Source organism: Nycticebus coucang, chromosome 12 (genome assembly GCF_027406575.1).
Source record: "Nycticebus coucang isolate mNycCou1 chromosome 12, mNycCou1.pri, whole genome shotgun sequence".
In the NCBI taxonomy this organism is placed as follows: domain Eukaryota; kingdom Metazoa; phylum Chordata; class Mammalia; order Primates; family Lorisidae; genus Nycticebus; species Nycticebus coucang.
In genome coordinates, this window is record NC_069791.1 from 82,616,108 (window position 1) to 82,640,791 (window position 24,684).

General features: G+C 51.4%; 3 protein-coding genes across 13 annotated transcripts; 2 read left to right on the forward strand and 1 right to left on the reverse strand.

Moving 5' to 3' along the window:
• On the forward strand, window positions 1–4,115 carry LOC128562014 (uncharacterized). The gene is made up of 3 exons (XM_053556636.1): window positions 1–96; window positions 368–1,009; window positions 4,101–4,115. The coding sequence occupies exons 1-3, from the start codon at window positions 1–3 to the stop codon at window positions 4,113–4,115; spliced, it is 753 nt and encodes a 250-aa protein (XP_053412611.1).
• On the forward strand, window positions 209–20,536 carry TAOK2 (TAO kinase 2). 9 transcript variants are annotated; one of them, XM_053555217.1, is made up of 19 exons: window positions 216–1,009; window positions 4,554–4,720; window positions 4,893–4,964; window positions 5,058–5,159; window positions 5,635–5,680; window positions 5,801–5,897; window positions 6,046–6,159; window positions 6,263–6,354; window positions 8,694–8,787; window positions 8,877–8,958; window positions 9,737–9,904; window positions 10,063–10,341; window positions 10,538–10,699; window positions 12,278–12,643; window positions 12,722–12,925; window positions 13,226–13,465; window positions 16,553–16,765; window positions 18,810–18,915; window positions 19,052–19,194. In XM_053555217.1, the coding sequence occupies exons 2-19, from the start codon at window positions 4,589–4,591 to the stop codon at window positions 19,060–19,062; spliced, it is 2,580 nt and encodes an 859-aa protein (XP_053411192.1). In that variant the 5' UTR covers window positions 216–1,009; window positions 4,554–4,588; the 3' UTR covers window positions 19,063–19,194. The 9 variants fall into 9 exon arrangements, with proteins under 9 accessions (XP_053411188.1, XP_053411192.1, XP_053411191.1 ...); XM_053555214.1 differs by lacking the exon at window positions 18,810–18,915 and adding an exon at window positions 19,318–20,536 and having other exon boundaries at window positions 221–1,009; window positions 19,052–19,234; XM_053555215.1 differs by lacking the exon at window positions 18,810–18,915 and adding an exon at window positions 19,318–20,536 and having other exon boundaries at window positions 222–1,009; window positions 10,081–10,341; window positions 19,052–19,234.
• HIRIP3 (HIRA interacting protein 3) lies at window positions 20,360–24,555 on the reverse strand. 3 transcript variants are annotated; one of them, XM_053555219.1, is made up of 6 exons: window positions 24,036–24,555; window positions 23,598–23,712; window positions 22,388–23,343; window positions 22,127–22,295; window positions 21,946–22,044; window positions 20,360–21,578 (listed from the first exon to the last, which is right to left on the reverse strand). In XM_053555219.1, the coding sequence occupies exons 3-6, from the start codon at window positions 23,285–23,287 to the stop codon at window positions 21,418–21,420; spliced, it is 1,329 nt and encodes a 442-aa protein (XP_053411194.1). In that variant the 5' UTR covers window positions 23,288–23,343; window positions 23,598–23,712; window positions 24,036–24,555; the 3' UTR covers window positions 20,360–21,417. The 3 variants fall into 3 exon arrangements, with proteins under 3 accessions (XP_053411194.1, XP_053411193.1, XP_053411195.1); XM_053555218.1 differs by lacking the exon at window positions 24,036–24,555 and adding an exon at window positions 23,827–23,882; XM_053555220.1 differs by lacking the exon at window positions 23,598–23,712.
• Window positions 24,556–24,684: the final 129 nt, after the last annotated feature.

The window sequence follows — 24,684 nt, forward strand, 5'->3', positions numbered from 1 at the left end:
ATGCGCTGCGATTCTTTCCTCTGCCAGTCGTCGGACCGCATGCTGGGTTCCTCCCCCTGCAAGCCTAGCCCTTATCCCCGCCTTTTCCCACCGAGGGTCCGCGTGGCGGGGCGCGCACGCACACGGACTCGGTAGCGGCCAGTCGCCCGGGCCGCGGCAATAAGGAGAGAAGGCGGGGCTGTTTCCCTTAGGGTCCCGCCCCCTTTGGCCCGGCGTCCCTACCGCGCCTGCGCGCTCCCGCTCGGTCTCCATCTTGGAATTGGGAGGAAGAGGGAGAGGGAGACCGGGACGAGAGCAGAGCTGTGGTGCGGAGAGAAGCTGAGACCGAGGGAAGGAGAGGGAGAGAGCGCGCGCGGACCGTTAGTAGAGCCTTAGCTACAGTCTTTCAGCTGTTGTAGGAAGAGAGAAGGAGAAAGGGAGGAGGCTAGGGCGGGAGTGGGGGCTGTCACCCTCAGACCCCGGCGTGAGAGGGGCAGTGCAGCCGGACGTCCTCGGGGTGGGCCCCCTGTCGGTGGCCGAAGACCTGGGGGTCAGGCCTCTGGGTCCCAAATTTCCGGGCTTTGCCCCTCGCTTCAGCCTTCATATTCCAGATATCCGGGACTGGGGTCCCAGCCTCTTTAAACCTGGGTTTGTGTTTCATAGAATTTCAGATATCTGGGACTCAGAACCCTGCGTGCACCAGTATCTGGGGTTCATTGCCCAGGCATTTAAATATCGGGTTCGGTTTCTTCCTTTTCATATATACGGGGTTCAGACCGCACAATCAGAAATCCGGGATTCAACAACTGTCTCCTTCGAGGAGGGGGAGGACTGGACAGAGAGGTCAGATCAGGTTGTCACCCCTTCCCCTCCAGAGGAGGCTTCCCGGGCCCGCCCCTCAAGAAGGGCGAAAGCCGAGGAAGAGGTGGCAAGGGGAGAGGTCTCCTTGCCCCTCTCCCTGCTTGGCAGAGCCGCTGGAGGACCCCAGGCAGAAGCGGAGGCGCTGGGGCACCATAGTGACCCCTACCAGGTGAGACACGGGGTACAGGGGCGTGGGTCCCTGTGTCTTGGCACTGAGAAGAAAGGGTACTCCTTTCTGAGAAGGTGGAGCTGGATAGGCCCTCTCAGGATGGGGAAGCCCAGCTGGGCCAGTGGTCAGCCTCTGGCTAGCCTTGCCTTCTGTTGCCACTCTCTTCCCCTTCTTCTTTCCTCGATTGTGTCTGGTTGATGGGGGACCTCAGGTGACAGGGTATCTGATGTCACCAGGGGTCATGTCCTAGGTGCTCGAGCTAATCAGATGGGTTTACATCCTCTGGTCTTCCCTGTTCACTTTGCCTTTCATAGCCACCTCGCCATGATCCTGTCCCTTTTTTCTGACTGCTCTGGGGTGTAGACACCCTTGCTTCTCTTATCTGCTTTTCAGGCCTGGTCTGGTTGTGTTTCTTGTCCTTGCTGGTGTGTGTGTGTGTGTTTGGGGGTGCCTGGTAATATTTTTCTCCAACTACAGTTGTCTTACAGTCTCTTGTTACAATGGTATACTCTCATACATTTGTCAAGCAATCTGTCTTTTACAAAGTACTTTTAAATGTCTTCTCTTATGTGACATCACCACCCTCCACCCTGTGGGGGTTCTTTTATTAGCATTTTCCCATTTTACAGTTGAGAACATTGAGGCCCAGAGAGGTTACCCAAGGTCACGCAGTGGGAGAATCAGAATTTGAACCCAAGTCCTCAATCAAATCTTTACCCTGTTCTATACATCTTTTTTGCCATCTCTTTTCTTCTGAGCCTGGACGTGGTCAGGGGTCCCCAGGAGAACCAATTGGTGCACAGTTTAAGAATTATAGCCCCACCCCCTTTGGGCGGCACCTGTGGCTCAGTGGGTAGGGCGCTGGCCCCATATGCCGAGGGTGGCGGGTTCAAACCCAGCCCCAGCCAAACTGCAACAAAAAAATAACCGGGCGTTGTGGCGGGCGCCTGTAGTCCCAGCTGCTCGGGAGGCTGAGGCAAGAGAATCAGGTAGCCCAAGAGTTAGAGGTTGCTGTGAGCCGTGTGACGCCACGGCACTCTACCCGAGAGCAATACAGCGAGACTCTGTCTCTACAAAAAAAAAAAAAAAAAAAGAATTATAGCCCCCTTTTCAAAAGGGCTATACTCGAACCTTTTCCTGATGGGAGGCTCTGCCTCATGGACTTTTCTGTGTCGTGACCTTCATCTTTACCCTGATTCCAGACTTTGGCCTGGGTTACTGAAAGGGCTCTCTCTTCTGACAAATGATAGCTACGATGGTGTCTTTCAATGGTTAAAGCCAAGCTGTGGGATGACCTCCCCAAAGATTAAAGCTTTGCGGGAACCCTGGAGGAAGAGAAGGAAAAATCCATATGCTGAGTGTCTGCATAGTGTTCCTAAGTACGAGATCTCATTAAAATCTTACAACAGCCCTAACTGTAATTCATTTTACTGAAGAGAAGACTTAAGAGATATAAAGAACTGGCTTGGCGCCTGTGGCTCAAGCAGCTAAGGCGCCAGCCACATACACCTGGGCTGGCGGGTTCAAATCTGGCCCGGACCCGCCAAACAACAATGATGGCTGGAACCAAAAAATAGCTGGGCGTTGTGGCGGGCGCCTGTAGTCCCAGCTACTTGGGAGGCAGAGACAGGAGACTCGCTTGAGCCCAGGAGTTTGAGGTTGCTGTGAGCTATGATGCCACAGCACTCTACCCAGGGCAACAGCTTGAGGCTCTGTCTCAAAAAAAAGAAAAAACAGATATGAGGAACTTAGCAAAGCCCTGTTGCTGTACATTGCAGATGGGATGTACTGGTAATACAGCTTAAAAACTGATACATTTGGGTTTCCTCATCTGCAGAATGGAGATAACATTTTCCATTTTAGCATAGGCTTTGGTAATTGTTCAAGTGTTATTGTGAGGAAGGAGACCTGTGTGATGTTTTGTCAATGGCTGGCACCACTTCCATGTGACCTGGGGTCCTGGATTGGCATTCTTGGGCCTAGTGCTAGTAGTAAAGAGGTCAGAAAGATTCCTTTGGCAAGTTGTGAGCACCTGCTTTTGTGTGTGGGTGTGTGGTGCCCATGAGGGGTGCCTGTCTCTGTAGCTGACAGGGAGAAAGGGGCCTGCTTTGAGCATCCTGGGAACTGTTGAGGGCTGAGCTGAGAGCAATCAATCAATCTCACAAGCTATTCTGAGCCCTTTGCACCCTGGGGGCCCACTGGAGAATCAGGCTCTTTCTTGCCCTCCAGTTGGGCAGAGGAGACAAAAGTAACACAATAGGAAACAGTGCACAACAAAATATAATTACATGCTAAAATTGTTAGGTGCTTTTAAGTAGCTAGAACTCTGCCCAGGGAGTCCAGCTCTGGTGAAGGCTCCTTTGTGCCTAAATTCTGGCAGGTCCTCAGGCAGGAGCCTGTCCTGGAATCCCCTTGAGGATCCTGTTTGATATCCTGCAGGAAATTTCTCAGGGTGTTTGGCTGGGTGTTCTAGCTCTCTCCAAGGACTGGAGTAGTCAGGGGTGGCTTCCTGCAAGAGGGTGATGACCTGAGAGAATAATGGGCACACAGGCCTTACTAGGGAGGGGAAGGTAGTGTTCTCTGACCTTGGAGAAGTCTTTTTTCCTCTCTGTGCCTCAGTGACCTCATCAGGAGAGTGGTGATCATGATCTATACTGGTATTTCATAGGGTCGCACTAAAAAGCACAGTGGTGGAGGACCAGCTTTGGGCAAGTCACTTGACCATTCTGAGCCGGTTTTCTCATCTGTAAAATAAAAGTGATCACAATACTTGACTTGTAAGGTTACAATGAGGATTGAATGAGAGATAATACATGTCATGTGCTTATTATACATACTCAATAAATGTTATTTGTATACTGCAAATGTTCTGTACCTGTGTGTGACACTTATGCAATTGGATTGGACAAGTAAGGCAGCCCAGACCACAGAGGCCCTGATATCCCTGTCCTTCCCATTCTGGTTCTTCTGTCTGCCAGTGTTCTAGCCCTTTTTGAGAGTGAGTCTGCTGGCCTCTCTGGGCCAGTACCCACTTCTAACAATGAACGGATTTCCACCGCCTCCGGCTTGGCCATTTCCTGTTCTCTTCCAGGGTGTGAGAGGTTGAGGGAGGAGGAGACTTCAGCACCAAGGGGAACAGGAAGGTGCCTGGAAATAGTTGGGGTATGGGACTTAGGGGACAGGACATTTGGGGATCTGGAGTGCTAACTAGGAGGCAAAATCGTTTATTCTTGAGGGGAGAAGTAGGGGTTATAGGGAAATGGGAAGTTTTAGAGGGCTGAGGGGAGTGGAGAGGATGCTTAGCTTCTTAAAATCTTCCTAGCAGTTTTAGGGACTCTAGGGACCCGGCCCCCGTGATCTGGTTGCCAAGGCAACTTCACTTTTTTTGAGATTTGATGTTGTTCCTAATCTCCCCCTGCCCTTCCTCAGCGGTGCCTCCCCCTCATCAGGGAATGAGAGAAGGAGAAGGCAGAAACTTCAGGGGCCCCTTCCTTTCTCAGAAGGTCCTGTTCTTATTCTAAGGGGTCACATCTCCATTCCGTAGGCCAGGCCCCACTCTAAGGGCCCCCTGGGGCCACCATGCCAGCTGGGGGCCGGGCCGGGAGCCTAAAGGACCCTGATGTGGCTGAGCTCTTCTTCAAGGATGACCCTGAAAAGCTCTTCTCTGACCTCCGGGAAATTGGCCATGGCAGCTTTGGAGCCGTATACTTTGTGAGTTGGGTTTTGGGGGGTGGGGGACTCTTGTTACCCCTGTGGGCCTCTGTCCGGTCTACACTACTCCATGCTAGCCTTTACTGCCTCTCCTTCTGGACCAGCAAATCTTCCCACTGAGGTGGGAAGGCTCTCATCAGGGGCCTTTACCACTCCTGGTCTGGTCCTCTAGGCCCGGGATGTCCGGAATAGCGAGGTGGTGGCCATCAAGAAGATGTCCTATAGCGGGAAGCAGTCAAATGAGGTGGGTCAGGCCCAGTAAGACCAGGCTGTGAAGGGGACCCCAGTCTTAAGGTACAGGTTGGGTAACCCCCTTCCTACCCTGACCTCCTCCTAGAAGTGGCAAGATATCATCAAGGAGGTACGGTTCTTACAGAAGCTCCGGCATCCCAACACCATTCAGTACCGGGGATGTTACCTGAGGGAGCACACAGCTTGGGTGAGCTGCCCCTCCACTCAGGCCTGCCCTTGTCCTAGTTCAGTCTCTTAGGTGGGCACTGCTTGGGATGCCATTGGGAGATCCTGGGAAGGAGGGAGTTTCCTTTGACTGCTTTAGTCTTAGACCCAGAAGCAGCAATGTCAGCCTAGGAAAGGTTGATGCAAAGAAAGACATAGGCTTTAGCCGGCCGAAAAGGGCATATGGGCTAGAGGAGGTGGAGACCGAATGGGGCTTTGAAGGAATTCAGATGGAGTGGTGGTGAATGTCTTAGGCTCTTTCTAGGAGAGACCCTGGCCCTAGGGACTTTACTATCACCCCCTCACTTTCTCTAGTTGCCTTTCCTCCCTGTCATTACCCTGGGGGCATTGCTTGAATAGAGGATTGCCAAGGAAGCTCTGTTTTGAGGGTCTGCCGAAGGGAGCTGGGCCAGAGGTGGCCAGGATCTGCTGATCTCTGACCCTTGACCCTTCTTTAGCTGGTGATGGAGTATTGCCTGGGCTCTGCTTCTGACCTTCTAGAAGGTAAGTGTCTCTTTGGCCAATTAAGTAGGAGACGGGAGAAGAGCAGAGAAGCTTTAGGGGGAGGAAGCTTATTTTGGTTCTTGGGCTCTCTCAGTTCGATGTTTTCCCTTTATTTTTCAGTGCACAAGAAGCCCCTTCAGGAAGTGGAGATTGCAGCTGTGACCCATGGGGCACTTCAGGGCCTGGCGTATTTGCACTCCCACAACATGATCCATAGGTAAAAGCAGCATCAATGATGGCTGGGAGAGGGATGATCTTGATACCGCTCTTCATATAGCTGGGCTGTAATCATCTTGGAAACTGTGCTAAAGCTCTTGCCTGGACTTCCTGAGACATGTCTTATTCTTGTACTTTACCTCTGGCAGGGATGTAAAGGCTGGAAACATCCTGCTCTCAGAGCCCGGCTTGGTGAAGTTGGGGGACTTCGGCTCTGCATCTATCATGGCACCCGCCAACTCCTTTGTGGGTACCCCATACTGGTGAGTGAGTGGTGGTGAGTGGACAGAGCTCCCAGGATGTCAGTAGTAGGAGTTACAGGGTCTGGGCAAGTGATTAGCCTTTCTTTCCTGACTGTTCTCTCAGGATGGCACCTGAGGTGATCCTGGCAATGGATGAGGGGCAGTATGATGGCAAAGTGGACGTCTGGTCCTTGGGGATAACCTGCATTGAACTGGGTAAGGATATCTTCCTCTCTCCTCCCTTATCCTCTTTCTTCTCTAGTCTTTTCTGTTACTATTCCCAGAATCCTCCTTTAATCCCATTCTCCAAGCTCCTGTCCATTCTGACTCTACTCCCCAATATAGGCAACTGTCAGACCCTGCTAGTTCTCAGGCCTTAAGATTTTGTAGCAGTCTTTTCTTCCTGTCCACCTCTAGTTCTAAATCTTTTTTGAATGTATGCTATGTTGTCTCGGAATATTGCAGTGAATGAGAATTCTGCCCTCATTGAAGTTGTTGGGGAAACCAGGCATGTTTTCTATCAATACAATAGAAATTGAGTGGAGAGGTTACAGGACCAATACAAACATAAAACAAGGGACTTGACCTAGTTTAAGAGCTAAGGAAGGCTTCTTGGTAGCAGAGATGTTTAAACAGACCCACAAGATAAATAATAGCTTTTTGAAGTGTGCAGAGAAGAGCATTCCAGACAGGGTGAGCAGCTTATGCAGAAGCCTAGAGGTAAGAGCAGGCATGAGGAACTGAGATCAGCTTCTGTTGTTTGGCACATAGCATGTAATGCAGAGTGAGTGAGTAATAGGTCCAGAGAGTTCATGAGGCCTTAAAGTCATGTCAGGGTTCTCATCTTTGCCACTTTACACTGTTGAAATAACTAACGAGGCAATGTTTGTAAGGCCTCCAACACAAAATAGTTGCCAAAAAAAGAGTTGCTGTTAGTTACTGTTATTGACAACTTCTGTAGTGATCCTTCCTACTGCCAGTGTCTTCTCCCTTCTAGTCTGTCTTGAGTACTGACGCCAGGGAGATCTGCCTAAGCTCAGTGCTATGTTACTCCCGACTCAGCTATCAATTGCTCCTTGTTTCCTTCATGACTGAAGCTATCCCTGTCCTTTCTTACATCAGGCTAGAGTCTGCTTCCTAAAGGCTGGCTGTCCTTCATGAGCTCCAGCCATTGAGTGTATCATGAACTTTTTCACTCCCTTGTCTTGGTTTGTATTGTATTCTCTGCCCAAGGTCAGAGACTTGACATGCCATTTCCCTCCGTCTCCACAGTCAACATTTACTGTTTTTGGACAGGTGGTGAAAATGTATGAAGCAAGCCAAGTATAAGAAAAAATTAAGATCTGTTCATTTTACTCTTAGTTTTTTGGTAGAGATAGGGATACATAGAAATATTTCTCTACAGTTGGAAAAAAAAATCAAGCCTGATTCTAAATAGCAACTGATACTCAAGAGAAGCAATATGGAGGAGGCTTTAGCATACTGGAGGTTGCTGTTCCCATATAAAGAGGGCAGCTATCGTTAGTTCCAGCCCATTGTCATATAGGAGTGTAGATACCTTTTCACCAGATCTAAGTTTTTAAAGCGAATCTGGGAAAAAAATAAAAAGAGAGAATCTGGAAATTTGCATTATTATTTTTGGCAGTTAAGTTTTAAAAATCACATAATGCAAGACATTTGTGTAGGGCACAGGGATTCGCAGTTTATAACTTCCAATCTAAGGCCTAGCTCCAGTATCTCTTTTTATGAAACTTTCCATGAATTCCCTGCACATGTATAGCTTTAGGGCCCACCTCACACTCTCAACTTCCCATTTATTTACCTATCTCCCTCTTTGTCAGTTAATACTTTGAAGTTATGTTACTTTTCAGTTCTATTTAATCTTCTCTATTAAACTGAAATTTTTGTTTTTGTTTTTTGAGACAGTATCACTTTGTCGCCCTTGGTAGTATGCCATAGCATCATAGCTCACAGCAACCTGAAACTCTTGAGCTCCAGCAATCCTCTTGTCTCAGCTTCCCACAGGCACCTGCCACAGCGCCTGCCTGTTTTTAGAGATGAGGTCTTGCTCTTGCTCAGGCTGGTGTCAAACTTGTTAGCTCAAGCAATCCACCCGCCTCAGGTTCCCAGAGAGCTGGGATTATAGGCATGAGCCACTGTGCCTGGCCTGAACTGAAAGTTCTTGAGGACAGGGCCTGATTGTTGTTTTTTCTTTATCTTCCCTTAACACTTAGCAAGTTATTGTTCTCATTTGCATTTAATAAGTATTAGTTGGGCTGATAACTGAATGTGCTTCCTTCTGTCTTCTTTGGTGCCTTTGCATGTGTTGTATTCTTTGATCCCTATTCTACCTTTGTGTAGTCAAGAGGATGGTTGCTGTATTGTGTAGTAGGGAATTAATTGAGACCCAGCAGGCTTATAAAAATTGCTCATGGTTATGTGGCAAGGAAGACAAGGAGCTGGAGTTTGAATCTAAGCTGTCTCAGTTCCATTCCAATATCCTCTGTCCACCTGATCTCTCTCACCGTCTTCTTCCCCTTGATCTTCCTCTGTAGCGGAACGGAAACCACCACTGTTTAACATGAATGCGATGAGTGCCTTATACCACATTGCACAGAACGAGTCCCCCGTGCTCCAGTCAGGACACTGGTGAGGACTGGGTTTCCTAGGTCTAGGGGTTAGGCCATGGGCTAAGACTGCCTGGTTCATTTCTTCTCCTACCCTCTCATTACTTCCAGGTCTGAATACTTCCGGAATTTTGTTGACTCCTGTCTTCAGAAAATCCCTCAAGACAGACCAACCTCAGAGGTTCTTCTGAAGGTGAGGGCTTACTGACCTGGCATGCTCCTAGAACTGTAGCTTGTTAGAACCACAAAAAAACCCCAATGAAATCAGGGGTTCCCAATTCCTCCTCCACCAAGAGCTTCATGTGTGTATTCCCACTCCTATCCCCAATGCCCAGTGAATTCTGTTTTGTAAGATTTTGTCTACCAGACTGCCTTAATTTTTAAAGTAATAATTTGTTTTCCCATCTTTTATTAACCAAAGATGTATATAATTGCCAGCCAAAGCTTCTGGTCAGCGTGCAATAACAAGGGTTACCACACTGATCTGATGTAATTCAAGCCAAAAACCTGTATAGCCTTATCATAGGTAAATGTATGATTTCCCTTAGATGATTTTTGAGTTTTAAGTAGAGGGGCTCTATTCTCTCAACAGATCTACGGGGCCTAAGGAGCCTTGGTTGGGAACTTTAATAATCTAGTTTGACATACTTGTTTTGTAAGTGTAGAATACCTTTTGAGGTCTAGAGCGACTTCCTAACATATCCAAGATCACTTAGCACTTTGGTAGACGATCTGGACTAGAATCCAGATCTCCTGATTATTCTTGCCTGTTAGCCATGCCTAGAAGAACAAGAGTCTGTCTGGGGAAGTAGAGACTGAGTGGTAGAGAAAGTAATTGTGGGAGGAGAGTTTGAGACAAGGCCAGCATCAGCCTATGGTGGGTGTGGTCCCCAGGGGAGTACCTGGGATGCTGAGGGCTAGGGGGGTCAGGAGTAGAGGGGGCAGCAGGCCTCAGTGTTCTCTTCCCTCAGCACCGCTTTGTGCTTCGGGAGCGGCCACCTACAGTCATCATGGACCTAATCCAGAGGACCAAAGATGCTGTGCGGGAACTGGATAACCTGCAGTACCGAAAAATGAAGAAGATCCTTTTCCAAGAGGCACCCAATGGCCCTGGTGCTGAGGCCCCAGAGGAAGAGGAGGTGACCCAGCTTGCTCTGCCTCCCTTCTTTAACTCCTGTGCTGTGCTTGCCTCCTAGCAGCTGTTTGTCCTTCCCTTCCCACCCCTGCTAACATCCTCTGTCTCCTCATGCTATCTCCATGCATACACCCCCAGTTCTTCCTCTTCCCTGTCCAACAGCCCACGGCCTGTTTGCAGGAAGCAGAGCCCTACATGCACCGGGCTGGGACTCTGACCAGTTTAGAGAGTAGCCACTCAGTGCCCAGCATGTCCATCAGCGCCTCCAGCCAGAGCAGCTCAGTCAACAGCTTAGCAGATGCTTCAGACAATGAGGAGGAGGAGGAGGAGGAAGAAGAAGAAGAGGAAGAAGAAGAAGGCCCCGATGCCCGGGAGATGGCTATGATGCAGGAGGGAGAGCACACAGTAACCTCCCACAGCTCCATCATCCACCGGCTGCCGGTATGCAGCTCACCCTGAGTGGACCTGACATGCCTGTGGCCTAGCCTGAGCTCTTGTGCTCAGGAATCGCCTGCGCTACCTGTTCTCCTCCCTAAACACAACTGCTGCTCAGTCTGAGTGGGTCTCCTCTGGTAATTCCCCTTGGGCCCAGTGGCCTCTGAACCTTGGGAAACCTTTCCATCTTTCTTCTCTCTAGGGCTCTGACAACCTGTATGATGACCCCTACCAGCCAGAGATGACCCCAGGCCCTCTCCAGCCACCTGCAGCCCCGGCTCCAGCCTCCACCACATCTTCTGCCCGCCGCCGGGCCTACTGCCGCAACCGGGACCACTTTGCCACCATCCGTACTGCCTCCCTGGTGAGAGCAGGCTTTCTCCCTTGGCCTGCTTGCTGTGTTTTTCTGCCTCCTCAGGATGCCTCAAACTCTGTTTCTAAGTAATTTTCTCTCTGTGACACATGATAAAATTTAGATTCTACCCTCACTCTCTGTTGCTGGCTCCTACCTTCTCGCCCCTTCCCTTTTCTTCCCAACAGACTGTTTTGGTCACTTTGCTCAGTCTGGGTGTTCCTAGCTTGGCAAACTCTTCCTCCATTTCTGTGGCCTAGCTTAACTAACATTTCCTGAGGTACCTTTCTAGGCTCCTCTGGCCAGGCATATGTTTCACATCCCTATACACAGGTAGGTCTGGCCCCGTGCTGGGGTGCTCTTGAACGGCATCATAGTTTGCTGGATTCTGTACCCCAAAGGACAGGTATAGTGTTTAAGCATCTGCTTCGTGCGAGTGATTAGCTGTCAGACCCCTGCACAGGCCTGGCTACCCTGGGAGAGAGGGTGGGCTCCTATTTGAGCGATGAGGCGGCTGTGGCTCAGAGGGCCTGCATGCCCAAGTGCCATCATGGTTCTCAGCATCTGTAACCAGGCCTATGGTCCCACCAGTCAGGCCATGGTAGTCTTTCTCAGTTCACAGGAAAAAGTGGCTAGGTTTTTCATAAAACATAGTTTTTTGTGCATGGTTTTAATAACTGCTTTAGATCACATTCATGCTTAGCTGTATTTGAGCAGCAGCATTCCCCTTAGAGCAGTGGTTCTCAACCTTCCTAATGCCACAACCCTTTAATACAGTTCCTGTGGGTCGTTGAGAGAACCGCTGCCTTAGAGACTACTAGTTAGGTCTAGTATGTTCTAGGAGCCTTTGCTTATAGTTGGTTTTTGTGCTACGACATTTCTTCAGAGCTTGTGGTGCTTGGTGGTTTATAGTACTTGCAGAGAGGTCTGTGACTTCCAGGGGCTTGGCCATGTGGACTAGTTTGGGAGCCACTGAGAGAGCCATTTGAGAATGGGGCTTAGATCATATTTTGGATGAAGACTTCTAAGCACCGAACACTGGTTCCAGTGTTCTTGTTATTTTACCATCTCGTGGCACAGATCCCAGCTCAGTACCTGGGGTGTAATAGGCCCATTGCATTTGCTGAAGGGGAGGGAAGCCAGGCATGTTCTATGTACCATTAGATATGTATCACCCCTACCTACACAGTTCCCTATGAGGAGGTATTATTGCCCCCATTTAAAAGATTAGGGAACTGGTACTTTGCAAAGTTAATTTGCCTGAGATCACGTAGTTAATAAGTGACAAAGCTGAGATTTGATCCTAGGTCTGTCTGGTTCACTCTTTGAACTAATCTGAGTTGTCCTGCTTTTGTGTATACCCTGTGCTCCCCCCCCCCTTTTATTATCTCATTTGCACACACCTACTCATGAAGTAGATAGTATCCTCATTGATCCAGTTGTGGAAACACGCTCAGAGAGGTTAAGTGTGAGGAAAGTACTAAGTGAAAATGACCTATGAGTCTATAACCCATGCAGTGTGAAGGCAGTCTGTGTTAATAAAATGGGGCCAAAGCTAAGCCCATTTTCTCACTCTCTCTCTGCCTCCAGGTTAGCCGTCAGATCCAGGAGCACGAGCAGGACTCAGCACTGCGGGAGCAGCTGAGTGGCTATAAGCGGATGCGACGACAGCACCAGAAGCAGCTGCTGGCCCTTGAGTCACGACTGAGGGGTGAGCGTGAGGAGCACAGTGCACGGCTGCAGCGAGAGCTCGAGGCACAGCGGGCTGGCTTTGGGGCTGAGGCAGAAAAGCTGGCACGGCGGCACCAAGCCATTGGTGAGAAGGAGGCACGAGCTGCCCAGGCTGAGGAGCGCAAGTTCCAGCAGCACATCCTTGGGCAGCAGAAGAAGGAGCTTGCTGCCCTGCTGGAGGCACAGAAGCGGACCTACAAACTTCGGAAGGAGCAGCTGAAGGAGGTTGGTGAGGGCTGTGCAGGGGGTGGGCTGGCTGTGGGCAAGGTAGGCCCTGACCCTACTCGTCACTCTCCTGCCCAGGAGCTCCAGGAGAACCCCAGCACACCCAAGCGGGAGAAGGCCGAGTGGCTTCTGCGGCAAAAAGAACAGCTACAGCAGTGCCAGGCGGAGGAGGAGGCAGGGCTGCTACGGCGGCAGCGCCAGTACTTTGAGCTGCAGTGTCGCCAATACAAACGCAAGATGCTGCTAGCTCGGCACAGCCTAGACCAGGACCTGCTACGAGAGGTAGGCTGCCCCAGGTACCTAACCTTTTCCATTTGCCTCACTGTTATTTTTCCCCTCTGCCCTTGTTAAGGCTCAGCTTATCTTCACCCCTTTTGCTTCCCATCCCCAGCAGACCCAGCCAGAATTTCCGTAGGCCTCTCTTTCTGGGTTAGTTAAGAGCTTGGCTCCCTTACATGCCTAGTCTCCTTCCCACCTTAACCCATCCCCAGCTCCCTCTGCCAAGAGTCCTAGATTCTCACTTCCTGGAAACCAACAAGCCTCCTTCACCAAGCCCTGGGCCCTGCTTCCTTTCTGTTTCAGGACTTGAACAAGAAACAGACACAGAAGGACTTGGAATGTGCACTGCTGCTTCGGCAGCATGAGGCCACACGGGAGCTAGAGCTACGGCAGCTCCAAGCTGTACAGCGCACACGGGCTGAGCTCACCCGCCTGCAGCACCAGACAGAGCTGGGCAACCAGCTGGAGTACAACAAGCGGCGTGAGCAGGAGTTGCGGCAGAAGCACGCGGCCCAGGTTCGCCAGCAGCCCAAGAGCCTCAAAGTACGTGCAGGCCAGCGCCCCCCGGGCCTCCCGCTCCCCATTCCTGGGGCTCTGGGACCACCCAGCACAGGCACTCCTAGAGAAGAGCAGCCCTGCTCATCTGGCCAGGAGGCAGTCCTGGACCAAAGAACGCTGGGAGAGGAGGAAGAGGCAGTTTCAGAGAAAAGGATTTTGGGAAAGGAAGGGGCCACCTTGGAGCCAGAGGAGCAGAGGATTCTGGGGGATGAATCAGGAGCCCCTAGTCCCAGTCCACAAAAACATAGGCATCTGTTTGATGAGGAAGTTTGGGGTGTACCTGAGGAGGAGATAGAGGAGTTTAGAGTCCCATCCCTGGCACCTCAAGAGAGGAGCATTGTTGGCCAGGAGGAGGCTGGGACATGGAAGTTGTGGGGGAAGGAGGATGGAAACCTTCTAGATGAGGAGTTTGAGCTTGGCTGGGTCCAGGGCCCAGCACTGACTCCAGTCCCAGAGGAAGAGGAGGAAGAGGAGGAGGGGGCTCCAATTGGGACTCCTAGGGATCCTGGAGATGGCTGTCCCTCCCCAGACATCCCTCCTGAGCCCCCTCCGACACATCTGAGGCCTGGTCCTACTAGCCAGCTCCTTGGACTCCTGTCCCATGTCCTCCTGGCCGGCCTCTCCTTTGCAGTTGGGTCCTCCTCTGGCCTCCTCCCCCTACTGTTGCTGCTGCTGCTTCCACTGCTGGCAGCTCAGGGTGGGGGAGGCCTGCAGGCAGCACTGTTGGCTCTTGAGGTGGGAATGGTGGGCCTGGGGGCCTCCTACCTGCTTCTTTGTACAGCTCTGCACCTGCCCCCCAGTCTCTTCCTAGTCCTGGCTCAGGGCATTGCACTGGGGGCTGTTCTGGGCCTAAGCTGGCGCCAAGGCCTCATGGGCGTACCTCTGGGCCTTGGGGCTGCCTGGCTCCTGGCTTGGCTAAACCCAGCTCTAACTCTGATGGCTATGGCAGCTGGGGGCAAGTGGGTGGTGCAGCAGGGCCCCCGGATACGCCGGGGTATCTCTCGACTCTGGTTGCGGCTTTTGCTGCGCCTGTCGCCCATGGCCTTCCGGGCCCTTCAGGGCTGTGGAGCTGTGGGGGACCAGGGTCTGTTTGCACTCTACCCCAAAACCAAAAAGTGTGTCTTCCGCAGCCGCCTGCCTGTCCCTGGGCCCCAGCGGGGTAATGCCCGCTCTGTCCGACACCCACTAGCTTTGTTGGCCAGGGTTTGGGCCCTGAGCAAGGGCTGGAACTGGTACTTGGCACGGGCCAGCCAGGGTTTAGCCTCCCGCTTGCCCCCCTGGGCCATCCACACACTGGCTGGCTGGGGCCTGCTTCGAGGTGAACGGCCCAGCCGAATTCCCCGGCTGCTACCACGCAGCCAGCGCCGGCTGGTGCCCCCTGCAACCTGCCAGGCACTGCCAGGAACTCTAGCTGGGCGGAGGTCCCATACGCGCCAGTCCCGGGCCCTACCTCCCTGGAGGTAACCAATTCCAGCCCTTCCCTGGCCCAAATCTAGAGCATTGAGCACTTTATATTCCACGACTCAGTGAAGTTTCTCCAGTCCCCAGTCCTTTCCTCCCTTTCACTCCTCCTCCCTCAGTATGCTCCCCTACCCCAGGCCCAGCCCTTCAGACTTCTAGACAAGGCAGCCTCCTCTACCATGGAGTCCAGAAGTCACACTCTGTGTCCTCCTGACGCTCACCTCCCTAAGTTATTGCTGTTCTCCACTGTGTGTGTACTCATCCTCACCCTCATCAACTTAGGCCTGGGGTCAGGGGTGGTGGTGGGAGGGAAGAGTCATGTTTTTTTTCTCCTCTTTGATTTTGTTTTTCTGTCTCCCTTCTAACCTGTCCCCTTCCCCCCACCAAAAAAAAAGAAAAAGATAAACACAAATAAAATATCTGAGCGGAACTGTACCTTTGGCCCAGGCTGCCTCTGTCTGCTTTGTCCTGCCGCCTAGCCTCCTGGTATGCCCCAGTCTGACCTTTGGCCCCCAGCTCCATGACCTCCTCACCCCCTCTACGTTATCTCAGCCCCTCTTATTCTTCAGCCTCATCCTTTCTGCCTTCATAGCCTCATTATACCACAACCACCATCACCTCTGGGGCCTTGGCCCCTGTGGAGCTTCCATAGAACAACAGCCCCACAGTGCCCTGTGTGTGGGTTCCCATAGGTTCTAAACCTTTTGGTCTCCTCATCCCCTACCTTTCTCCCAACCCATTCCCTATGTAGTTTCCTTCTGTTTGGGAGCTGTATTGCTATCCCCCAAATCCACTTTACCCTAGGGTTGGGGGAGGGAATTGCAAACCCTCCACGGGGGGGGGTATTGAGCTGGGGGAGGAAGGAGTGTGCAGGCGAGGAAATGGATTGGTTGTGGGCTTGGAGTGGAGCTGAGTGTGCAAGGGGCGGGTTGGAACGTGGATCTGGTCAGGGTGGCAGCTGTTGGCCTGTTGAACTTGTCAGGTCCTTTTGCCCCTTTCCCTTCTGTGGCCCAAAACAGGGCAGCCCATTCTTATCCATTTCTTAGCTCAGCACTTACCTTCCTGCTTTCTTTCCTGAGGTGACTAGACCCGGGACTTCCTCTGTCCTTGGTTGTGTTGCTTTCCTCTGGGGGTGTTTTGTGTGACTAGGTCTTCTTGCTCATAATGTGCACATTCTTATATTTGCTCACATACTTCTATCTCTAGGTCACATTTTCTCCCTCTTTGCATGGTCAAAACCTCTTCTGTGCACTTAGTACTCTAGATTCTCAGTTCCCTGTCTGTTAACTCTGATGTTCTTTCTCATGGGTATTCCACCCAACTCTGTCATACTCTTGGATCCTATCTTGTCTTCTCTGCATCTCTTGCCCATTGATACCTTCCTGATCTCTCTCAACAAATCCCACCTCTCCATGTCTGTCTGTATACAGCTCCCCCCACCCCCTCTGTCTAACATGTTTTCTGTTTCTCTCCCTCTCCCTGTCTCTGCTTCTGTCTCCTTTCCTCTCTCTTCTCCCCCTTCCCCATGGTTGTTCCTTCTCCTCCTCCTCTTCCTCTTCCTCCTCCTCCTCTCCCCTGCCCCCATCTCCCCTTGATCCATCCACTGCATAGTCTAAGGAGCTGCAGATCAAGAAGCAGTTCCAGGAGACGTGTAAGATCCAGACTCGGCAGTACAAGGCCCTGCGGGCACACTTGTTGGAGACCACACCCAAGGCTCAGCACAAGAGCCTCCTTAAGCGACTCAAGGAAGAACAGACCCGCAAGCTGGCGATCTTGGCAGAGCAGTATGACCAGTCCATCTCAGAGATGCTCAGCTCACAGGCGGTGAGGCCTGGGGTTCAGGGAGGGAGCACAGAGTGGAGGTTTGCTTCTGTATTTCCACCTTAGTTATAGGCAATGGGAGATGGGGGTTGTGGACAGAACTAGGGCTTTTTGCACTTGGTAAACTCGGAAACTCCCTCACTATTAGTATTCTTTCCAGTGGTTTTATTATATCATATTCTCTGCAATGATCTTATTACTTCTTAGTATTGTTTAAGGTCTAGACAAAGCCATCAATCTACCAAGAGCTCCTAAGGAAAAGAATGGCTATTATTTTTCCTGGGCCTAAGTTAGTTTAATAATGTGAACAAGGAGCAAATTAAAATGAGTATAGGCTCGGCGCCTGTGGCTCAAGCAGCTAAAGTGCCAGCCACATACACCTGAGCTGGCGGGTTTGAATCCAGTCCAGGCCCTCCAAACAATGATGGCTGCAACCAAAAAGTAGCCAGGCATTGTGGCAGGCACCTGTAGTCTCAGCTACTTGGGAGGGGGAGGCAGGAGAATCACTTGAGCCCAGGAATTGGAGGTTGCTGTGAGTTGTGATACCACAGCACTCTACCCAGGACGACAGCTTGAGGCTCTGTCTCAAAATAATAAAATAAAGTGAGTATGGCCCTCTGACCAATTTACCTAGACTGATGAAGGATTTTGAAGGTTTCTATTCTAAAAAGTTGGCCAGGCATGGTGGTTTATACCTGTAACCCTAGCACTTTGGGAGGTCGAGACAGGAGGACTGCTTGAGCCCAGGAGTTTGAGACCAGCCTAGACAACATAGCAAGACCCCATCTCTACCAAAAAAAAAAAAATAGAAAAATTAGGGTGTGGTGGTTCATGCCTGTAATCCCAGCACTTGGGAGGCCAAGGTGGGTGGATTGCCTGAGCTCACAGGTTGAGACCAGCCTGAACAAGAGTGAGACCCTTGTCTCTAAAAATAGCTGGGCATTGTGGCAGGTGCCTGTAGTACCAGCTACTCGGAAGGCTGAGGCAAGAGAATCAATTGAGCCCAAGAGTTTGCTGTGAGCTATGATGCCATGGCCCTCTACTGAGGGCGACTCCATCTCAAAAAAAAAAAGAAAAGAAAAATTAGCCAGTCACAGTGACGTGTCTATCGTCCCATCTACTTAGGAGGCTGAGGCAGGAGGATCTTTTAAACCCAGGAGTGTGAGGTTGCAGTGAGCTATAATGATGCCCCTGCACTCCAGCCTGGGTGACAGAGCAAGAACCTGTGTCAAAAAAAATACATACATAAATATGTATATAACACTAAGAGTGAGCCACTTAAAAGGTACATAGGTTGTAAAGGGTGAAAGTGCCCCACTGGTGACCATTCTGTCAACCAGTCTCACTTCTCCGAGGTGACTTGTTAATAATTGTACAGTAGAACCTCTATAGTTGACCACCTCCCTACACTGATCACCTCCTTAAGTTGACTTAATTTTCATACATATCAGTATAGTAGGCTTACTTCCTTATGTTGACCACCTTCATGTGTTGACCAGTTTTTTATAGTCTTTTGGTCAACTTACAGAGGTTCTACTATATTTTAGATTTTTTCCAGTGCATATTTGAAAATTTACATACTTTTTTTTTTTTTTTTTTTTTGAGATGGAGTCTCACTAATTTGCCCGTGGTAGAGTGCCATGGCATCACAGCTCACAGCAACCTCAAACTGTTGGGCTTAAGCAAGTCTCTTGCCTCAGCCTCCCAAGTAGCTGGGACTACAGGCACCCACCACAATGCCCAGCTATTTTTTTTTTTTGTAGTTGTCATTGTTTGGCAGGCCTCGGCTGGGTTTGAACCCCCCAGCCCCGGTGTATGTGGCTGGTTCCCTAGCTGCTGAGCTATAGGTGCCAAGCCAACATAAAATTTTTAAACACAGATGGAATCATATTTTACATACTGTTCTCTAATTTCTTTTTTCCACTTAATATTTCTTAGACATCTTTCCATATCACTACACATACCTCATTTTTTTACAGCATAGAATTTTCCATGGTATGGCTGTACCATAATTTATTTAACCCATCCCTTATTGGTGGACATTTAGGTTGTTTCCAGTATTTTGCTATCACAACGCTTCCGTGAGCACCTCGAGCACATGTGCAAGTATACGTGGGGGATAGATTCCTGCAGTGTAATTGCTGTGCCACAGGGTATGACCATCTTCCATTCTGGTAGATGTTGAGACTGCTGCTTCTTGAAACCTTAGGGCCCAGGCCTACCTGGGGCATGGGAGGATTGTGGGGATCAGGGAAGAGATCCCTACAACTGGTCCTTCTTGTCCTCCAGCTGCGGCTTGATGAGACCCAGGAGGCAGAGTTCCAGGCCCTTCGACAGCAGCTTCAACAGGAGCTGGAGCTGCTTAACGCTTACCAGAGCAAGATAAAGATCCGCACGGAAAGTCAGCATGAGCGGGAGCTACGGGAACTGGAACAGAGAGTAGCTCTGAAGCGGGCACTGCTGGAGCAACGGGTAAGGGGCTCAGCCTCCAGGACCGGGTGGAGAGGGCAGGCTACCTGCCTTGGATGCTCTGACCTCTGTTCTGGGTGTCCCAGGTGGAAGAAGAGCTGCTGGCCCTGCAGACTGGGCGCTCCGAGCGAATCCGGAGTCTGCTTGAGAGGCAGGCCCGTGAGATTGAGGCCTTCGATGCTGAGAGCATGAGGCTGGGCTTCTCCAGCATGGCTCTGGGAGGCATCCCAGCTGAGGCTGCTGCCCAGGGCTATCCTGCCCCACCCCCTGCCCCTGCCTGGCCCTCCCGTCCTGTTCCTCGTTCAGGGGCACACTGGAGCCACGGCCCTCCCCCACCAGGCATGCCCCCACCAGCCTGGCGTCAGCCATCTCTGCTGGCACCTCCAGGTCCTCCAAACTGGCTAGGGCCCCCAACACAGAGTGGAACACCCCGTGGTGGAGCCCTACTGCTGCTAAGAAACAGCCCCCAGCCTCTGCGGCGGGCAGCCTCGGGGGGCAGTGGCAGTGAGAATGTGGGCCCACCTGCTGCTGCTGTGCCAGGGCCCCTGAGCCGCAGCACCAGTGTTGCTTCCCATATCCTCAATGGATCTTCCCACTTCTATTCCTGAAGTGCAGGGTAGATGAGCAGATGAGTGGGGCAGGGGTGGGTGGAGCCCACCACATCCTGGAGGGCAGTAAGCTTGAGGCCCACCAAAGGGGAGGGGACAGGATATTAGCTCCAGCTCCCCTGATACTTCCTCATCTCATGAGCTTCACGGGGCTAGCCAGTGGCCCAGGGCCAGCTTGGGCATAGGTGCCTCAAGGCTGACCAGGAGCCCTGCCTCCCCGCCATGGTGCCAGGGTCTCCCTCCATCACCGCCTGGGAAGAGGGAGATGTGCGTGTCAAATATTCATCTAGTCCCCTGGGGGAGGGGAAGGGCGGGTCTAGATATATTATATTCAGAGAATTATACTACCCTCACAGTGGGGCCACGGACCCGGGACATGGCAGAGCAGGTCTGGGTCCTGAGACGGGAGAATGGAAGGCAGCCTTCCTATGAAAGAAGGATCAGGATGGGGTCTTGGGGTCAGAATGCCTGGGTCTCTCCATTCCCCCATTGCTGTCTGACGTCCTGTGCCGTCTTGTCCTTTTATCTTTTTTTTTTTTTTTTTAAATTGGGAACAGAGCTGGGGCGGGGGAACAGGGAAGACCTTGGAAGGGGCTGCTCCCTGGCCTGGGAGCAGTCAAGGGAGCCCCTGTCAGCTGTGGGGCTGGGATAGAACCCCAAGGCAAGCTTTTAATAAACTGTTGGTTATTCTAACAGACCCCAGGACTCAACCTTTCTGTCTAAGGTGTATAAGGAATGTTTAATGGCAAGTGGTAGCATTACTTGTATTTTAAAAGAGAGTTTATTGGGCTATGTAACTAAAAATTTACGTGATTTTAGTGACTGGATTCAGGGCCTTAAAGGTCATCAGCCTAACCTAAGCTCCTCTGGTTTCAAAGATTCTTACAAGGTTCATGTCACACAGACCCCCTGCAGATCCAAGCTTACATCTTACTAGCAATCCTCAAAACCAAGAGTTCCAGCAGAGGCTTGAAGTGACTTCATCGGCTGGATCCTAGGGGCTTGGAGTGCTGATTGGTTGATACAGTCATGTGCCCTCCCCTTTTAGGATGAAAGTGTCAGCCCCTGGGCTAAGTGGCTGTTTACAGAAAGGGGAAGGAAGATATAAGCACCAGCTATCCAGTCATTTTGTGCTTCACATTTTTAAGGCCAGTTATTCAGATCCTCCTCCCAGCTGGGTTTTAAATTATCAGACCCAGCTAAAAGAAGAATGATAGAGGGGCACGCTAGGTTACGCTGAGTTTGGAGGGAAGAGACCATCCTTCGATAGGGCTTGATGGCAAGATACGGAGGTTGGGACTCATTTGGGAACCTGGGGGAAATTAAAAGGAGCAGGTGGGAGGCAGAGGCCACTCTTCAGCTCCCTGGAGTTGGGGACCAGTTTTGACAAGGTGATTACAAACATGCCTTTATTGAATCTTAAAAAATAAACATCTTAAACAGGGGATTTGAAGCTCAGAAGTAGTGTCCCAACAACTTTTGTCCTTGGGGACTGAAGAAAGCTGCTTCTGCTTTGTGCCACATTATACATATGTGCTTTATACACATGGAAAGGATCTGTTCTGGGAGGTGGGGGATTCAGTTACTCTCGCCATCACTGCTGATTATACCATGCATATGTGACCAATTTGAGGGTGCAAGGCGGGGCTGTTCTTCCTCTGAGTCTAGAGCCCTGCGATGTAATTCCCCTAAAGGTGCTGCTTCTAAAGAGTTCCAGGCTGTTTGTCTGCGTGGCCGGCCTAGGGTAGAAGGGGAAATGGGAGATCAGTTGTTTAAGAAAGTCCAACCCCGGGGCGGCGCCTGTGGCTCAGTGAGTGGGGCGCCAGCCCCATATGCGGAGGGTGGCGGGTTCAAACCCAGCCCCGGCCAAACTGCAACCAAAAAATAGCCGGGCGTTGTGGCGGGCGCCTGTAGTCCCAGCTGCTCGGGAGGCTGAGGCAAGAGAATCGCATAAGCCCAAGAGTTAAGAGGTTGCTGTGAGCCGTGTGACACCACGGCACTCTACCTGAGGGCGGTACAGTGAGACTCAGTCTCTACAAAAAAAAAAAACAACAACAACAAAGTCCAACCCCACCCATCTGTTCCTGAGCAATGAGAAGCCCTTACCTGAACAGCTGATAATGTTGGCAACATCCAAGGAGGCCATCTCAGCTGCCTCCTCCCGCTGCTCCTTCAGAGCTCGACACTTCTTTAAGGAAGGGTTACCTGGGACAGAAGAAGCTTGTGATCTTTTCCTCCCCAGCAGCAAGGCCCTCTCCTGCAGCCCCCAGGGCATGCCTGGCCTCACCCTTCATGCCTAGAGCTTCCAGCTCTGCTCGGAGGACACTCAGACACTCTTTGCGTGAGCGACAGGAGCCTAGCAGTTTCTTGTAGTTTCGATGAGCACCACAGGCTCGAATGTATCGCTTTAGTCTCATCACAGCCGGGTGGTCTTGTCCATGGCAACCAGAGCCAGCCTAGCAAGGAAAGCCAGTTTAATAAGACTGCTAGGCTTGAGTCAGTTTCCTTCCTCCCTAACAGTGGCCTCCCACTCCACCTTCACCCTCACCTTCACTCTTTTGGGCTCTGGACTTCCATCTGAGGAAGAAGAGGAGCTGCATGTCCTGCCTTTCTTGGAGCTCTTCTTGGAAGAGAGGCTCTTCCTTTCCCCTTTAGGGCTCTCCTCTGCCTCACTGTCACTCACCTCCCTCTCCATGTCACTCTCACCACTCACACTGCCCAATTTGACTATCCTTCCAGTGCCTTTAGCCATTGGTTTCACCGTCCAGGTGTCTTTTCCAGCCTCAATGCTCCCACTCTGCCTTTCTCCACCCTCACATGAGGGCCTGTCCTTGCTCTTCTTCTGCACTAAGGGCTCTTCCTCTCCCTTGTTATCCCCACTGCCTGCAACCTCTTTTACCCTCTCTTCTTCACTGTCCTCTGAGTCTCCCATACGGCTCCCCTCCTGCCCAGCTGACCTTTTCCCTCCCTTGGCTCTGGGTTTCCAATCCTCCTCCTCTTCTTCCTCTCTGATCTTTTTCTTCTTAGCTAGGATCTCCTCCTCACTCTCCTGTTCACTTTCCTGGTTGCTGTTAGCTCCTTTATTTTCCTGCACCTTCTGGGCTGTCCTCTGGGCAGGTTTTTCCTCACTGTCCTCACTTTCTTCCCTGATCTGCTTCCTACTAACTGAGGCTTTGCCTGATGTCTCCTTGTTTCTTGTCAGAGGTTTCTTCCCAGTCCTGCCCTTGTACTCCTCCTCTTCCTCTTCACGGCTCTCTTCCTCCCAAACCTCACTTGTTCTGATACAACATTCCTCCTCCTCCTCTGCCTCACTGCTCTCCTTCTCCAATATCTTTGCAGTCAGGTCCTTTTGCTGTTCTTCATCGGTGCTTTCGTTTTCAACAGCCTTCATTGAGGCCTGCTTTGGATTCTTTTCCTCCTTGGCTGGGCTGACTGCTGCTGCTGCCATCCCTTTGTTCTCTAAGAGTGCAAAGCACTCTGGGCTGGAGGCTGCTGAGCTGGGTTCTAGAATATGGAGAGAATAGAGTTGGGACTGGTTCCTCCTATCCCTTCTCCCTCCACTTGGGATAGGTTGTCTCTACCCTTGCCCTGACAGGTAAAGTAAGGGTAGCAGGAAACACAGCTATCATTCCATCCCATTCATGGTTCCAAACTCACCAGCCTCACTCCCTAATGCCTATGGATATAATACATGCACAAATACTTTTTGAGTGAACCAGTGATGCAAAAGGCACCCATAGCAGGGAGGAGGCGCTAACCTGACTCTGATTTGAAGTGGAACCTTTTTGTCTCTGGTTCACTGCAGAGGATGGAAGGCCTCTTCACCTTCTTGGTAAGGTCTAGTTTCTCTTCCCTGGTACCAGCTTCATCCGCCTGTGTGCGCATCCAGAGTGCAAAGCATGTACCAAGGTTGCATTCAGCCCACCTCCTCTCAGGCCTCTCCTCCGCATGGGACCTGCCTCCCCTGGCCTATGCTTGAGCCCACACCTGCATCAGCAGCAGCTCGTCCTCCACTAGCCTGCTTTACCTGCTTCGGCGCCTGCTTTTTCTCGGGTTTCAGGTGGTTGCAGCCCACGTGAGCCAAGAACCTCTGCCGTACGATGGACTGCGTGAGCGTGCTGCGGTGACATGGTGTCACCAGAGAGTCCCCGTCCCACCCTTGCCCCTTCCAAACCCAACTCCAACCCCCTGTGCACCTGAGGTGTGGACGGCCGCAATATTAGCTGCAGGTGAACTGCATCTCCTTCTCGCGCTCCATTTTGCTCCTTTCGGGATTGGCGGCTCCCGCCTCTTTTTCTTGTCGGCCTCCTTCAGGGCATATGACAGCTTCCGCACGCGCACTAAGGCACTATATGAGGTGAGGGGCCGTTGGACCTCGGTTGCGGGCCGCTTGGTCCGAGAACTTTATCAGACAAAACTTGTTTTCTCTGGGAAGTTGGAGGTCTCGTGGCTCCTACCCTTTATTAGAACGTATCGTTGTTAAAATTATTATAAACCGATTCGGCGCCGGCAACCTTTGGGTATAACGTAATCAACTCGCGACTTAGCCTTCTTCCGTGACCACGGACACCAACTAGGCCACTGTTATTTCGAAACGCAGAACAAAAAGAGCATCCTCACCAGGAAACTGGGAATGTCTGGGGAAAATCATTCTATGGCTTTAAATCAGTAGGCGCATTTGGAATCAGAAACGGTGCCCTCCAGTTTCCGCCATCTTTGTGACGTCAACGCGTCGCGGCTGCGCCACCTTCAGCGCAGCCAATCGAAATTACCGTCTTTTCCCGGTATTCCCCAGGAAGGAGGCCCGTGCGGCCCTGCTGCCTAGCCGCGGAGCACGCCGGGAAT

Excerpts from the sequence above, each read along its gene's own strand:
- LOC128562014 (XM_053556636.1), top strand. The coding sequence starts at position 1 with ATGCGCTGCGATTCTTTCCTCTGCCAGTCGTCGGACCGCATGCTGGGT. Across the intron at positions 97-367 it reads CCCGCCTTTTCCCACCGAGG|AGCCTTAGCTACAGTCTTTC; the intron begins GTCCGCGTGGCG and ends GACCGTTAGTAG.
- TAOK2 (XM_053555209.1), top strand. The coding sequence starts at position 4,589 with ATGCCAGCTGGGGGCCGGGCCGGGAGCCTAAAGGACCCTGATGTGGCT. Across the intron at positions 5,681-5,800 it reads TGCTTCTGACCTTCTAGAAG|TGCACAAGAAGCCCCTTCAG; the intron begins GTAAGTGTCTCT and ends TTTATTTTTCAG. Across the intron at positions 9,905-10,062 it reads AGGCCCCAGAGGAAGAGGAG|CCCACGGCCTGTTTGCAGGA; the intron begins GTGACCCAGCTT and ends CCTGTCCAACAG.
- HIRIP3 (XM_053555218.1), bottom strand. Across the intron at positions 23,344-23,597 it reads CCACTTCAAATCAGAGTCAG|AACCCAGCTCAGCAGCCTCC; the intron begins GTTAGCGCCTCC and ends TCCATATTCTAG. Across the intron at positions 21,579-21,945 it reads CAACATTATCAGCTGTTCAG|GCCGGCCACGCAGACAAACA; the intron begins GTAAGGGCTTCT and ends CTTCTACCCTAG.